General features: G+C 35.0%; 2 protein-coding genes across 2 annotated transcripts; both read left to right on the top strand.

Annotated features, from left to right (window-relative positions):
* The first annotated feature begins 1578 nt into the window (after window positions 1-1578).
* Window positions 1579-10222, top strand: LOC122028748 (phospholipase D delta-like). Its single transcript, XM_042587614.1, has 10 exons — window positions 1579-2661; window positions 4023-4139; window positions 5210-5404; window positions 5828-6109; window positions 6194-6262; window positions 6465-6612; window positions 7430-7578; window positions 7801-7971; window positions 9290-9487; window positions 9747-10222. Exons 1-10 carry the CDS (start codon window positions 1708-1710, stop codon window positions 10038-10040), a joined length of 2577 nt encoding a protein of 858 aa, XP_042443548.1. The 5' UTR covers window positions 1579-1707; the 3' UTR covers window positions 10041-10222.
* Window positions 10223-11154: 932 nt separating this feature from the next.
* LOC122028643 (NADH dehydrogenase [ubiquinone] 1 beta subcomplex subunit 2-like) lies at window positions 11155-13977 on the top strand. The gene is made up of 4 exons (XM_042587489.1): window positions 11155-11366; window positions 13443-13488; window positions 13570-13620; window positions 13734-13977. Exons 1-3 carry the CDS (start codon window positions 11257-11259, stop codon window positions 13618-13620), a joined length of 207 nt encoding a protein of 68 aa, XP_042443423.1. The 5' UTR covers window positions 11155-11256; the 3' UTR covers window positions 13734-13977.
* The last annotated feature ends 1056 nt before the right edge of the window (window positions 13978-15033 follow it).

Below are 15033 nucleotides of genomic sequence, written 5' to 3'. Positions count from 1 at the left end.
ATCATTTATGTTTTCGTATGATAGATGTTCGCTCTATTTAAAATGACTTGTCTAAAATATATTTAGATTATTTGATCTTCGACCATTAAAAATTAGTAACTAATTTTTACAATTATAAAAGCTAGATATTTGTTAGATTGATGCTCCATTTTTTTATTAAAGTCAAATGAATCCCCATTTAAAGTGACTTGCCCAAAATATATTTATATTATTTGATCTTATTATTTAGCCGTGTAGAAGTTAACTATAACGTGTAGAAGTTAGATGTTAATTTCTATACATCATAAAAGTTAGTTGCTAGCTTATACAGTAATGAGTTTATATCATTTTGATTTTATTTATTTGAGTGATAATTTAATTAAAATAATATTTCAATGAGTAAATTAAAAAATTAAGATTCTATGACACATATTACATTTCAAATGAACATTAATTATCTGAATATGATTAATCATTTTTACAACGTGCAGAAGTTATCATGTAATTTCTAGAATGTGTAGAAGTTAGTAGGGGTGTAATCGAGCCGAGCCGAGCCGAACTCTTGGATGTTTGAGTTTCACTCGTTTATAATCGAGCCGAGCTCGAACTTTATTTAACGAATATATTCATGGCTCACGAGTTTATTCGAGCTTTTATCGAGCCTAAACGAGCTTAATAAATATAAATTATAAATTTAAATATTCATTAAAAACTTAATTATATATTTTTAAAAAATTATAATATTCTTGTTAAAATTTATAATTTTATTCTAATAAATAAATTTAATATATTTGTCTATGTTTTTCATAAATAGAGTGTAAAATTTATAAATTCAATATCAAAACTATTATTTTTTTTAATTTAAAAGTTGATTTATGAGTTTAACGAACATGTTCACGAGCTAACGAGCCTTATTAAACGAGCTCAAACGAGCTTTTATCGAATCGAGCTTCGAATAGCTCACGAGCGGTTTGACTCATTTACACCCCTAGAAGCTAGCAGCGATAACTTTATATCATTTTAATTTTATTTTTTAAGTGATAACTTGATTAAAATAATATTTCAATGAATAAATCAAATGATGTAAATTTCATGACACTCATTATATTTTAAATGAATATAATTTAATCATAATTAAATGTATAAATACTAACATGTAATTTCTACATGTGTAACAATTATCTACTACCTACTACTTTATATAACTTGTAAGCTGATAACTGTAAAAATTATATGCTAATTTTTATAATTACGATAAATTCAAGAGAATTTTTGAGATAAAATCATCATAGGGACGTTTATTTGAATTTTTTTTTAAAGAAAAAGAGCGCTAATTTGATATTTCGGTGCTATTTAAATTTTTACCCATTAAAATATCAAATACGTTTAGATAAAATTACTCGACGAAATAATTAGGAGTTTATACTAAAACTAGTTGAATGCCCTCAGTTCAGTATAGTTTGTGGATATTTTTAAAACTGAAAGTGTGATTTTCTATTTTTTGCACAGCGCAACTGGGAAGTTCCTCAGGTGTCAGTGGGTAATGGTGTAATAAAGACAAAGTAGTGGGGCAATTAAGAAGGCCGTGGAGCTTTATTTACCAACCAGCTAGAGGCCGGTGCTTGATCTTCGAAGGCTTCGCATTTCTTCGTTTCTACTTCGAGTAAAACAAAAGAACCGAAGTTCCGATCTCATCTTTGTTTCCGTCGCCGATCTCAGCCGAAAGGAATGGAGTGCGCCGTCGCCGCCGCCGAGGAGGAAGTCCTCCTTCACGGCTACCTTCTCCTCACTATCATCGAGGCCCGCAGCCTCCCCAACATGGACTCTTTCTCCGAGAACCTGCGGCGCTGCTTCGCTCCTTGCCGCAACACCTTCCTCCCCAGGACTTCCGCGGCTCCCAATTCGGAGTCCGGCGCCGATTCCCTATCGCAGAAGCGCCACCACCACCACATGACCATCACCAGCGACCCCTACGTCACCGCCAGGCTAGCCGGTGCCACCATCGCCCGAACCCGCGTCATATCCAACTCCGAAGACCCTGTTTGGAACGATCACTTTAAGATCCCAGTTGCCCACCGCGCTGCCGCCCTTGAGCTCCGCGTCAAGGACAACGACGTCTTCGGCGCGCAGCTCATCGGCACCGTCTCGTTCCCCGCTACAAGCATCGCCTCCGGAAAGAAGATCCAGGGTTGGTACCCTGTCGTTGGCTCCAACGGGAAGCCTCCAAAGCCCGAATCCTCCCTCCGTGTCTCCATCGAGTTCATCCCCGTCGAGGATACACCTGAGTACCAGCATGGCATTGCTGGGGATCCGAAGAGTCTGGGGGTGAGGGATGCCTACTTCCCGCTCCGTCCTGGGGGTTCTGTAACGCTCTACCAGGACGCCCATGTGAACGATGGCGAATTGCCAGAGGTCAGGCTTGAGAAAGGGGCAACGTTTAAGCACGAGAAGTGCTGGGAAGATATTTGTCAGGCAATTCTTGAGGCACATCATTTGATATATATTGTTGGCTGGTCCATATTCCACAAGGTGAAGCTGGTGAGGGAGCCGACGCGGCCTCTTCCACAGGGCGGTGACCTTACGTTAGGAGAGTTGCTTAAGTACAAGTCGCAGGAGGGGGTGAGAGTGTGCATGCTGGTCTGGGATGACAAGACATCCCATGACAAATTCTTTATCAAGACGGTAAAGACTCCTTCCACAATATTCTCCTTAGCTAAACATTCTTTGTCCAAGTTTAGCAATCCAAATTGCTATATGTATCTTAACATTCATTTAGTGGTTGGTTTTTCTTCTGTTAATTATGCATCCATCTTTTTCACTAATCCTATCTCTTTTCTCGACGTGGAAGATGAATGCTCTACTAAATTCTCTGTTCCAACTCAGGATATGAGCTTGAACATTACATCAATGCTATAGCATATTGAGGACTTAAGGTTATTTATGACACGTTTAGCTAACTATTATCTTTATTGGAGCGGGGTTTGGAAATGATCCTTGTCAAGGCGTTCTTTGTGTGAATAAAATTTGACCAGTGGATACTATAGCAGCATGCTTTAAATATTCTAAGTGATTAAAGACCTTTTGTATACACAGCAATTGTGCTAGTAGTTTGGTATTTTGTCATGCTGCTGTAGATGATAAAGAATCAAGTGTTAGGCTATGAGCCAACCAACTTCAAAGAAGTAGATCATACTTTCAGGATGAAGTGCTTTCCAAAACACTATCTTAAGAATTGAAAACCATATGTTCATGATAGTGTTGGGACCAAATGTAGTGGATGCCCGGAAGCTAGAGGGGGGATGAATAGCAATTCTTTTTGTGATTTATGATTAGAAACAAAACATGTGATTCATGATTAGAAACAAAACATATAGTAGAAAATAAACAAGGCAAGAAGAAAAACACTAAGGCGTCAATGTACAAGGTGCGGAACCCTCATTCCTACTCCATGGCCTATGTTCTTTTGGTGGATCACTCATAGAAGCCCTCTATATTTTCTTTTTCTGGAACTTCTTCCAAAGTTGGAGAAACATCTTACAAGCTTCACAAGGAGATATAATTCAAGCTTAAAATGAGGGAGAGAAGTGTTACAATTGAGCTCAAAGAATTACAATAACATGACAAACCCATTGTAATGTGTTCTTTATTTGTTATATATGCTTTTGGTTTTAGACATTTCCCTTGTTTTTTGGTTTGTTTTGTGATTATTTTGTGTTGAGTTATAGGGAATATGCCGAAATAAGGTTTGCACTTAATTCTATATTTACAGATATGTTTATTCATAGGCAACATGGAGCATATGCCTTTGTTCTTCTCCATGGAATATTTTTAACATGTTAGGTGTCTACTTTTCTATTTTATCTTTTTTATCTGCATGAATTACCTTAACACATTGGTGTTTAATTCACTATTTATAGATACCTTTAAGAAATACACATCCCGAGATCAAGCTTCCTTTAGCAATTACTCAAGTTGCCCACTGTGATAGCATTGATTTATATTCATTTGAATGTATCTATAAGCATTTGAATGTTTATTTGCAGGGAGGTGTAATGCAAACTCATGACGAAGAGACTCGGAAATTCTTCAAGCATTCCTCCATCATTTGTGTGCTATCACCTCGCTACGCCAGTAGTAAGCTTAGTATTTTCAAGCAGAAGGTTAGCCTGCAAGCATGATCTTTGTAATTTGTCATGTTTTTTTGCAACAGATATTACTTTGATTTGTGGCTTAAAACTGCAAGCAGTCGCACACATCCTTTGAAAATAACCTATTATGTGAATAATCATTCCACTCAGATAAACCAGGATTTCAATTTAGAAACTTTTTTGAGTCTTTGGTTGTACATGACGGAATGAAATATAATGTCTTTCTTATAGTTAAATTTGTATTTTCTCTTCGGTTAGCCTAATGTAAAGATGGTGACACTTGTGAGCTCTTATTATTTAGTTTAAATTGATAATAGATAATATCTATTATCACCTGCTTGATTTGTTTGTAATTTATGAGTGAGAGCTGGTATCATTTCAATTGTCAAGGAATGCTTTGAGTTTGTAGTCACAATCTTGCTTGAATGCCTCTATTGAATTTTGAACCCTTTATTGTTTATAAGTTTCTTTTCTAGAGGGAACTCCCAGCTATTTAAGAAATAAGTGGAAAATGCTTAAGTTTCATTCCATAAATAGGATCCCATCATCCTGAAATTGTCATAATCTTGCATTAGGTTTAATTTTAAGAAACACAAGTAATAGGCCTTAGATCCAATTCAACCCATAGGAAAGTTTCATGGGTATATTGTGATCTTGTGTTTTTGACTGTCTTTCTTTTATGAGGATGATATCTATACAAATATTAACCATTCTATTTCACTTTTTCCTTTATGTTTTTAATCTATTATCCCAAACTATGGCCAATATCCACTTGTGGTACTCCTGTCGGTCTGGAAATGTAATATCCATTCTGTTTCATGTTGAACTCTCCTTGCAATTAGTAGAGTGAACAGAAATTAACAAATTGGTAAATTCTCTGCAGTATTAAAAAAATGCAAATACAATAGCTGATTAATAAAAGAAGGCGAGGTGAAAAGAGAGAGAGTTGACAACCTGAGTTGACATTTGTAATCTACAAATTTAAGAGTAACTGCATAACCAACTATCGTCTCTCCTTCAGTTATGTACTTATGTTGTATATCAGCTTGTATATTGCTTTTGTTGTTGTTGTTGTGGTGCAGGTTGTAGGGACACTATTTACTCATCATCAGAAATGTGTATTGGTCGATACACAGGCTTCTGGAAATAAGAGAAAGATAACTGCTTTTATTGGAGGTCTTGATCTTTGTGATGGCCGCTATGATACACCAGAGCATAGACTCTTCCGTGATCTTGACACAATCTTTTTGGATGATATCCATAACCCAACATTTACTGTGAGTTATATTTTCTTTTCTATTCTCAACTTTATTTTTGAGTAGCTGCTTTTTTGTCTGTGTTTCAGAAGTCGAATGGGTTATCAATTTTGTCATATCTAAATGTTTCATTAGATATCTATATGTTAACAGAAGCTAATCATTCCAAAATATGTTTGTATTAGACTAAGCTAATGTGATGTAATATTTATCTCTTAGACTTGCAATATAGTCCCTTTTATCCATTGAGCTCTAATATTGGCTTTGTTCAGTTTGATGTATGACTTTGTGGTTGAGTGTGATGTGTTTGAGGTTAACATTAAAATAATTACCATGCATAGAAATATATTGAGTAGACTCCATGTTATATGCCACGCATACCATTTATATCTGGTGTTGTACATGATTTATTGAATACATTTTTGTGTTTCTGACTTTGCTTAGGCTGGAACTAAAGGCCCACGACAACCATGGCATGATTTACATTGCAAGATTGAAGGTCCTGCTGCTTATGATATTCTAAAGAATTTTGAACAGCGCTGGAGAAGGGCAACTAAATGGAGAGAATTTAGTTGGCGCTTTAAAAAGGCATCCCGTTGGCATGACGATGCTCTAATAAAATTAGAACGAATTTCATGGATTCTTAGTCCTTCGCCTACAGTTCAAGAAGATGATCCAAGTTTATGGGTTTCAAAGGAACGAGATTCTGAACATTGGCATGTTCAGGTTATATATAAAATTAGCTTTTGAATATCTTCAAGGTTAGTTTCAAGAGCCAACCAAGTTTCCTGATTTTCTTTAATCTATCAGGTCTTTCGTTCTATAGACTCTGGCTCACTAAAAGGATTTCCTACAAATGTGGAAGAAGCTTCAAAGATGGTCAGTCCTTTTACTCCGCAGAAATACTGGCATTTCATTGTGGAATATGAAATAACCATAGGTTATATATAATATCGCCAGCAGCTTCCCTGTTGGACATAATCATTGAAGTATTTTGATTTTAGGAAAACATTCTGTTTATCGTTTTATTAACAAAAAGCTAATGTATTCCAGTACTTTACACCTGCAATTTCTCTGACAGAATCTTGTTTGCCACAAGAATTTGGTTATCGATAAGAGCATCCACACAGCATATGTGAACGCAATCAGATCTGCCAAACATTTCATATACATTGAGAATCAGTATTTCCTTGGCTCTTCATATGCTTGGTCATCTTACAAAAATTCAGGTTTGTTGAAATTCCGTGTCATTGCTGTGATTGTGTAACAAACGGTGTTGTTCAAATTCTGCAGTTCAGATTAATTATTTTAATTTGGATCCTTTGTGGAGAATCATGATCTGTATTAACCAAGAATTAGATAACTACACAGACAGTATATTGCTGACCTAATTTAGTTCTTCTGTCATGACTAACTAACCCAAAGAGAGAATTAGCCCACACTAACTTGGTAAGCTTGAGTCATCTGACCAAAATGCAGTCCAATTGATTCATGTAGCATAGCCATATAGGCCAATTAACCAGCAAACTGGTCTTACCGACATTTTTTCATCCATATCAAGGCCCAAAGCAACCAACTCTTACTTCACAACTATTCCTGATCCATGTTGCATGGGCAAGATAGTGGCCTCATCATTCACAGATGAACATTTTTGTGTGATTACTTGCTAACACAGAATAAAACTATTTTTATACAAACTGTCTTCCCAAGCTGCCTGATTTATTAACTTGATAGGCTTAGAACTAGAAATCCAAATGCTTTTAGCTTAACCTATTGCTAAGCACCATCTGTAATTTTAGATGCTTTTAGTTTGATCTATTGTCAAGTTCCATCTGCAGTTTTAGATTCACCTATGTAGTGGTGTTTAAGGAGGATGCTTCTATTTGTTATCCATTGAAGAAAACCACTCAGTTTTTGACCTATTGACCATTAGCTTGTAAGCACCAATGATTCTCAAACTTGCCAGCAACATGGTTTAACGTTGAATTTCATTTTACAGTATTATACTTTGTGTTATTTAGCTAAAAGATTCTTTGCTACCAACAGGTGCTGATAATCTGATACCCATGGAGTTGGCACTAAAAGTTGCCAGCAAAATTAGAGCGAATGAACGATTTGCAATTTATGTGGTTATACCTATGTGGCCCGAAGGAGACCCAACTAGTAATGCTGTGCAAGAAATTCTTTTTTGGCAGGTATACTTCACTTTAAATGGTACTATCTGAATGCTTCTCTCTTAGGGAATATAGCTATCAAATTTTCTGTTACTATATTTGCATCAGGCACCGAAATAAGACAGGAAGTTTTTTTTTAAAGAGAAAATATGCAAATGTCATGGAACTTTTGAGAACTACAGGGATGCAGATGATCTTTTCTATTAGTAAATAAACCTTTAAATCTTTCTGACGTTCTTGCAGGGCCAAACAATACAAATGATGTATGAGATTGTGGGAAAGGAGCTTAAACACATGAACCTTGAAAATGCCCATCCTCAAGATTATCTTAATTTTTATTGTCTTGGGAACCGGGAAGAAGTGCCCAAGGATAACTTGGAAGAAGATGATTCCTCTCTACAGAAAAACCCAGCAGTATATCTTCAACATTGATTTTTTTAAAGGATTTTACTTTTCATGAGCCTGTTCAGTTCTTAAGGAAACTAACTATTTACTTATATGATGGATCTGCTTTAATGTGGCACAACTGCATGGTTGTGCGTAGTTGAGATGGCATATGCTACCCATGCCATCAATTGTCGGTCATGCGTGCCTGATGAATTGAAGGCGTAACTAAGCAAATTGTAGAATACACTGGAACTCTTGGTATATGTTGGTCAAGTACTCTGAATTATCCTTAAAAGTGTTTCTTCTTGTTCTAATCATGAAGAGGTTGAGTATATGAATCGTATCATTAAATTACAGAAAATAGCAATTAAGAGAAGAATAAAAGTTGAAACAACAATTTGAAAATGGATTTGGTTTATTCCCTGAAAACCAATTATAGATGTTATTTATTTGCTGAAAAAAATTATGGAAATTCATAGAAAATAAAATAAGGATTTGTAGATGATTTTCATCAACTTAGAAAATTTTATGCTAATCTCTAGACAGATGCTATGGATATTTCTTTTATAAAATAATTTCTAGTTTTTGTATTTGTCTGGTAAAAAAATATGTATGATAATCAGATTCTAGTTTTAGTGTTATTGGGACCATAACAAACTGATATTTCTATTCATCTGTATTTACATTAAGGGTGAATTTTAAGCCTTTATCTTTCGCAATGCATGTACTTTATAGTCCTAATCAAAATAAACTCTGTTGGCCTAGTTGATTTGTATAAAATATTGTACTAATTGATGATAATGTAAATGGAATGAACTTAAACTTATAGTTGATGACCTAAATGAACTGAGTTGTTATAGTAGGGATGTTCACTTGCAATTTTTAGCAACATAATTGTTAACATATTCTTATCAAGTTATCGTATTAACTTTTCATATTAAATTGACATCTGCTTTACATTAGCTGTTTGAGAAAAAAAAGAATCACAGTTCAGTCTTTCATGGGGGATGCACATATGGATTCAAATTTTCTACATCTATCATCTTGATCTAATATTTTCACCTTGAAAACACTAATATGTTTATATATGTCGAGTGTACTTTCTCGTCACAAAAGTTTGCAATTAGTATTGTGATTTAGCATAATGGGAGGCAGACCTAATTACCTTGATTAATTTGCATTATATCGTAAAGGATCTCACAGTGATATGGGTTTAAAATGTTGGATTGATCATTTAGACTTTCATGTATAGTTATCCTTGTAGGGAATAAACAGGTTTTCTATTGCCAGTATTATACAATGTTTCTCGTTGAGCATGTGAACAATTTCATCTTGCTACTCTCAGATACCGTCACAAAAATCTCGGCGTTTCATGATTTATGTTCATGCAAAAGGGATGATTGTAGATGATGAGTATGTCATAGTTGGTTCAGCTAACATTAACCAAAGATCCTTGGCTGGTTCGAGAGATACTGAGATAGCCATGGGAGCTTATCAGCCTCATCAGACATGGGCAAAGAAAAAATCACATCCTCACGGCCAGGTTGGTACAATTCATCAGCATATACAATTAAAATCTATGCACTATATAGCAGTGAAAGAATCTTAAGCGGTTATAATTTAGTAAATTGGTGGGTAACTTTCCAAAGATACATGCTAAGTTTCTTGTGTGAAGGAGTCAATGCGGACTCGACAACACCAAACACAAAATCATGATTTTCTTACTCTTTCAAGATAATATGGTTCTTATGTTTTCTGAAAAGCAAATTCCATTAAAATGATTCCATTTTGAATTGCTTCAGGTATATGGATATAGGATGTCATTGTGGTCGGAGCATCTAGGCATGATTGATGATCGCTTCAAGGAACCTGATAGCCTCGAGTGCGTAAAATTCGTGAACAAGATAGCATCTGAAAATTGGTCCAGATATACAGCAGAAGAAATAACCCCACTGACAGGTCACCTACTAAAATACCCTATCAAAGTGGACCTTGACGGTAAGGTTGGCTCCCTGCCGGAACATGAGTGTTTCCCTGATGTCGGTGGCAAGATCTTAGGAGTGCAGACTCCACTTCCAGATACCTTGACAATGTAATTTGAATCTGTGTCTGCTACTTTTGTTCTGTATTCAACTTCATTGTGTTTCTTCTTTTACAATTGTATAATTTAAAATGTAGCTTCTGTATGTATGCGTTTGTTCCAACTTTCTTTTTTCCCTACTTTGTAGCTCATCATTTTGGCTTGAGCTAGTAATTTGACAAGGTCTTGGCGGTCTTAGATGACATGTAATCTTAGGTGGCAGTGTTTTAAAATTGGATATTGGATATGAAGTTGTTTCTGGTGCATCTATGAGTGCTAAAAATATCATCTCAATTTTTGTGTAAAATAGTTTAAAGATCTTTTAAATTTAAATGAATTCATATTAGGGATGAGTAAAATCTAGGTTAACATGGTACAGCGTTAAGTACACTTCAGTCTCCAGGTTCGATTTCTTGAGGCATTTGTCTTCGAGGGATGAAGATCTAGGTATAGCTCTTGGGTGCCTTGACCCTCGCGCTTCTAGATTTATTAGATGGACGAATCATGAGAGGGCAGCTTACTTTCAGATTAGTTGACGTAAGTTTATGTATATAAAAAAAATTAGGTTAAATATAAATTTAATATTGAAGTTTTAGATATATAAAAAAAATTAGGTTAAATATAAATTTAATATTGAAATTTTGTTCGATTAATTAATTAATTTTTTTTAAAAAATAATTATTTTGATTTATTCAGTTGGATTACAATTTTAAAATTTCAAATTTGATTAAATTAATATGCAACTTGATTTATTGACCCATAATAGTATGTTTAACAGTTCGATTGATATTATAAAAATTCAATTAATTGGGTAGTTGATTGAATTATTTCATTTTATATTGATTTAGTTCTTTGGATTTTAATGACAAAACTTGGTCAATACGATTTGTGAAAAAAAAATCAGTAATTCGATTTCGATTTTTTCACCCTTAAATTTCATCGGAGCTTTATATTTACATGAAAATATTTTATAAATATCATTAGATTTTGTAATTATTTACTTACATATATCAGGCCCAATTAGGCCCAACACCGGCCTAGTTTCCCTTATCAGTTCCGGATCCTACACGGATGCAACCCGAACTGGATCCGCTAGGTGATTCTACCCTTAATTACTGGGGTTAAACAAAACAACCGCATCATCCCCAGCCAAGTTTCCAGTGTTCGTTCGCTTCGTCACGATCGCAGGCATCGCAGCGGATCGGCAGATCGGTCTCATCGGCGGGGAGGAGATGGGCGGCGGAGGAGGGCACGAAGGGAGCACCACGTACAAGGGATTCACCATCCACCACCCCAAGCGGTGGCACGTCGTCACCGGCAAGAGCCTCTGCGCCATCATGTGGTACCTACCCCACTTTCCCTTCTCCCCAAACCCTACTCTCTCTCTCTCTCTCTCTCTCTCTCTATTTACTCCCTAATTAATCAATTGCTATGATTTTTAGAAGGTGAGCATAGTTGAGCATCCTTTGTTCTTATTCGAGATCCCTTCGGCCTTATTTTCTTTTTGCATGAAGGAATCACGATCATGGAGCACTGCTAATGATCATCCAGATTGAAAGAGATACGAATTCTAGAATATCAACTTTGGATCGATGTCTAATCACTCCACTGCATAAATTATAAGGATAGATCGTCAGTATTACTTTTTACCCCTGTACATTATGGAATTTGATCTTTAAAGATGTTCTAATTGTTATAAAAAAAATGGGATTCTTATTAGGTTGGGGTGAGTTTCAAATTTCAGTAAATTGAGCAAAATTCAAACTGGCCTTTTTTAGTTTAAGATAATATAGTTGTATTTTTCAAGTTAAAAAATGAGATAAGAATGCCAATATGAGATGTGGAGCTATGAATTAATCAAACGGTGAGGTTACTAGAAAATTAAAATATATTTGCATACAAACATATTAGTACTATGCCGGAGCAATCAGTTGTAGCTTCAATATATGATAAGATGTGGAAAAATATGTCATGATTTTCAAGAAAATCAATAGATCTTACAGTTAGAATAGTTGAATCAATTAGAACATTGTAGATATAAAGGATAGATGGGGGGCAAGAAACTATTTAAGAGAATTGAGTATTACTCATATATAGCTTTCCACTTAGTTTAATGGAGAGAGAAGATCCCGTTAGTCAATCTCAAACATAACTTGATGACAACTACTCAAGAGAAGTCAATTGAGCTTAGATAATTGAAAAAAAAATAAGAAAAAAAAAATCAAAGATGATATATTAATGAATAAACTTTATTGTTTGGTATGTTTAATGAATTAGACTTGAGGGTTCAAGAAATCGAGGAACATAAAGAAAATTCCTACTAACAAATTTTAAAAATGGATTGAAATATATTTGCCTAAAGATTAAAGAACATTGAGAATTCTTCAAAGCAGGGAGCTCAACCTGACTTGGCATGGGGAAAATATCAGAAACTTGACCGAGCATGACTATTAACTGTTTGGTCCTGCCCTGAATAACTTTTCTAACCTAGTTGTGATCTATTTTACATATCTAGTTTTAAAATTATGATCTACCTCTTAGTTCAAACTATAATGCCAATTTCATGCTGAATATGTACTAGGCCTTACTTAGACACAGGAAGTTGTATAATTATTATGTTTTCTTGTTGATCTTGGATGAAGGCTGCAATATCGGTGAACCACTTAATGATTTCTTCCTTAGACCCAACAATCTGTTGGAGCTAGTGTGGCAGGACTGCTAATAGAAACCCTTTGAATTGTAGATTGACTCGTTTCTATATTATGATTGATGGAATAAAACATTTTACACCCAGTTAAGAATAGTCTCACACTTTGACATCCAATGACTTCTCGGAACTCTGTTTTGTCCTCCTATTTTTCAAGTTTGTAATGGATAGAGTACTTTCTCATATGCTAGCGAGTTCCTCCACTACAATATCTCCAAGAAATGTTCTATTTAGAAATCAGATGAAGAAGTGCATATGCAGATATCTAGAGTTTTATGAATATCAGTGGAGAGATACGTACAATATCTCCAAGAAATGTTCTATTTAGAAATCAGATGAAGAAGTGCATATGCAGATATCTAGAGTTTTATGAATATCAGTGGAGAGATACGTACAATATCTCCAAGAAATGTTCTATTTAGAAATCAGATGAAGAAGTGCATATGCAAATATGTAGAGTTTTATGAATATCAATGGAGAGATACGTAGAAAGTTCCAACAGCTGAATTCAGGTTATCGATTTGATGTAATTTTTTATGTGTTATAATTATAGTAGAACTGCATGTTATTTGACAATTGCCAACTTGTAAAGGAGTGCACAATACACGAAGTGCATAGATTAACCATTTATGCTGTTGAGTTGAATGGAGCTTGGTAGAATATTTCAACGTATCAACATGCATAACCCTATTTGGATATTACTTTTTGCAGGTTTTGGGTACTTTACAGGGCTAAGCAAGACGGTCCAGTAGTCTTGGTAAGTCATTGTTTCAAAATACCACCATTTACGCTACTGACTTTTGTCTAATTTTGCAAGTTCTTGATATCATCTTTGTAGGGTTGGCGTCATCCTTGGGAAGGACATGGTGATCATACTCATGAGCATTAGGTATCATTACAGTTCGATTTATTCATTAAAATCAGTTTGTTAACTTCAACCTTTTCATTTCTTGGACAATATGATGTTTTTTTATAAATATCCATGAATATGCGATTATGCAGGAATCTCATTAATATTTCCATTGAAGTACTATGCGACTCAGGCTAAATAAAGTTGGTTTGAGACACTGGAGCATCGTGTAAGATGTTTATCTTCCTTTTTTCCTGAACTAAACCAATGAATTGTTTACCAAAGTGGCTATTCTGCATTCCATATTCTGCTGTTTGCCAATATGCTAATGTGGAACAATGATGTGTTCTTTTCCATGGCTATCTTCAACTGTACACCATGAAGAATTTGAGCTCATTATTCTTCGATTCCACATTAGGATCAAGTTGTTGATGCCAAATACACTGGGCAAGTGTCCTATCATGCTGCCCGCTCGATGTTCTTAACATCCACCCAACCATGTTAATTGTCTAATCAGAAAGTAGATGCCCATCAGTATGGTTGAAATAGTAAAGCACTTTGGTTCTCATTATAAGTTCTTTTTAACGGTAGGGCAGTATATGATATGGTGCAAGTAGGTTATTTTCGGTATGAAATCAACATCTACTATGTAGCATTTTTCTATAAGAATAAAGATTCATAAACAATGGTTAAATATTACAAGGTGCATTATAGAATTTGTTCATGCCTTAGGCTATGGTGCGATGGTAAAGCGTGGAACGGATTCCTTGAGCAATAATGCTTCAAATTTCACCTAAAGCATATTACTCCTAGGGAATTTAAAAAATTTATAACTCTGGATCCTCGGTCACTTTTTTTTCTTCCTAAATCTAAGAAGTTCCTTATTTGATAAGTTACAAAGTAACAATTACAATCCTGCATTCGTTAAATTAATTGAAGTTACATGACTTACTGGTTCACTTCTGTAAGAGTACCATGTGCTTCAATTACTGTATCAATTTCTAAACATTCTGTTCAACCGGCTGTTTTATAAATTCATGAAAATGAAGAATAATTGTAGTTGATCACAGAGTTCTCAAAAGCGCTCGCTTCGTTCGCTTAAGCATGAGACAAAGTGAGGCGTAAGCTTCACGCTTATGAGAACTCGGAAGCACAAGAGGTTTAGAAAGTGTTCGCTTTGCGCAAAAGCGAACACTTTACTTTTGCACGAAGCACAGAACTTTCTTATTTTGTTTGGTTTTTTTTTGTTTATATTTTGTTTTTTTTTTATAAGTTTAAAGCTCTAAACCTCTTTAAAATTTTGCCTACTTCAAACCGTTGCCTCTTCGTTTGCCTCTCGTTGTTGCTGATCGTGCTTCTTCGATCGCCTCTTCAAGGTAAGTGTTTGTTCTCTGTTAATTTTTATTTATCAGAATTTTTCCAACTTCTCCGACATCTTGCGAGTAACCCGCA

Source organism: Zingiber officinale, chromosome 10B (assembly GCF_018446385.1).
Source record: "Zingiber officinale cultivar Zhangliang chromosome 10B, Zo_v1.1, whole genome shotgun sequence".
Classification (NCBI taxonomy): Eukaryota; Viridiplantae; Streptophyta; class Magnoliopsida; order Zingiberales; family Zingiberaceae; genus Zingiber; species Zingiber officinale.
Note: the sequence above shows the minus strand (reverse complement) of the source record. Positions and strands in the feature narration are given on the sequence as shown.

Coding starts and splice junctions, on each gene's coding strand:
- LOC122028643 (XM_042587489.1), top strand. CDS start 11,257: ATGGGCGGCGGAGGAGGGCACGAAGGGAGCACCACGTACAAGGGATTC. Junction 11,367..13,442: donor AGCCTCTGCGCCATCATGTG/GTACCTACCCCA, acceptor TACTTTTTGCAG/GTTTTGGGTACTTTACAGGG. Junction 13,489..13,569: donor AAGACGGTCCAGTAGTCTTG/GTAAGTCATTGT, acceptor TCATCTTTGTAG/GGTTGGCGTCATCCTTGGGA.
- LOC122028748 (XM_042587614.1), top strand. CDS start 1,708: ATGGAGTGCGCCGTCGCCGCCGCCGAGGAGGAAGTCCTCCTTCACGGC. Junction 2,662..4,022: donor ACAAATTCTTTATCAAGACG/GTAAAGACTCCT, acceptor GTTTATTTGCAG/GGAGGTGTAATGCAAACTCA. Junction 9,488..9,746: donor AATCACATCCTCACGGCCAG/GTTGGTACAATT, acceptor GAATTGCTTCAG/GTATATGGATATAGGATGTC.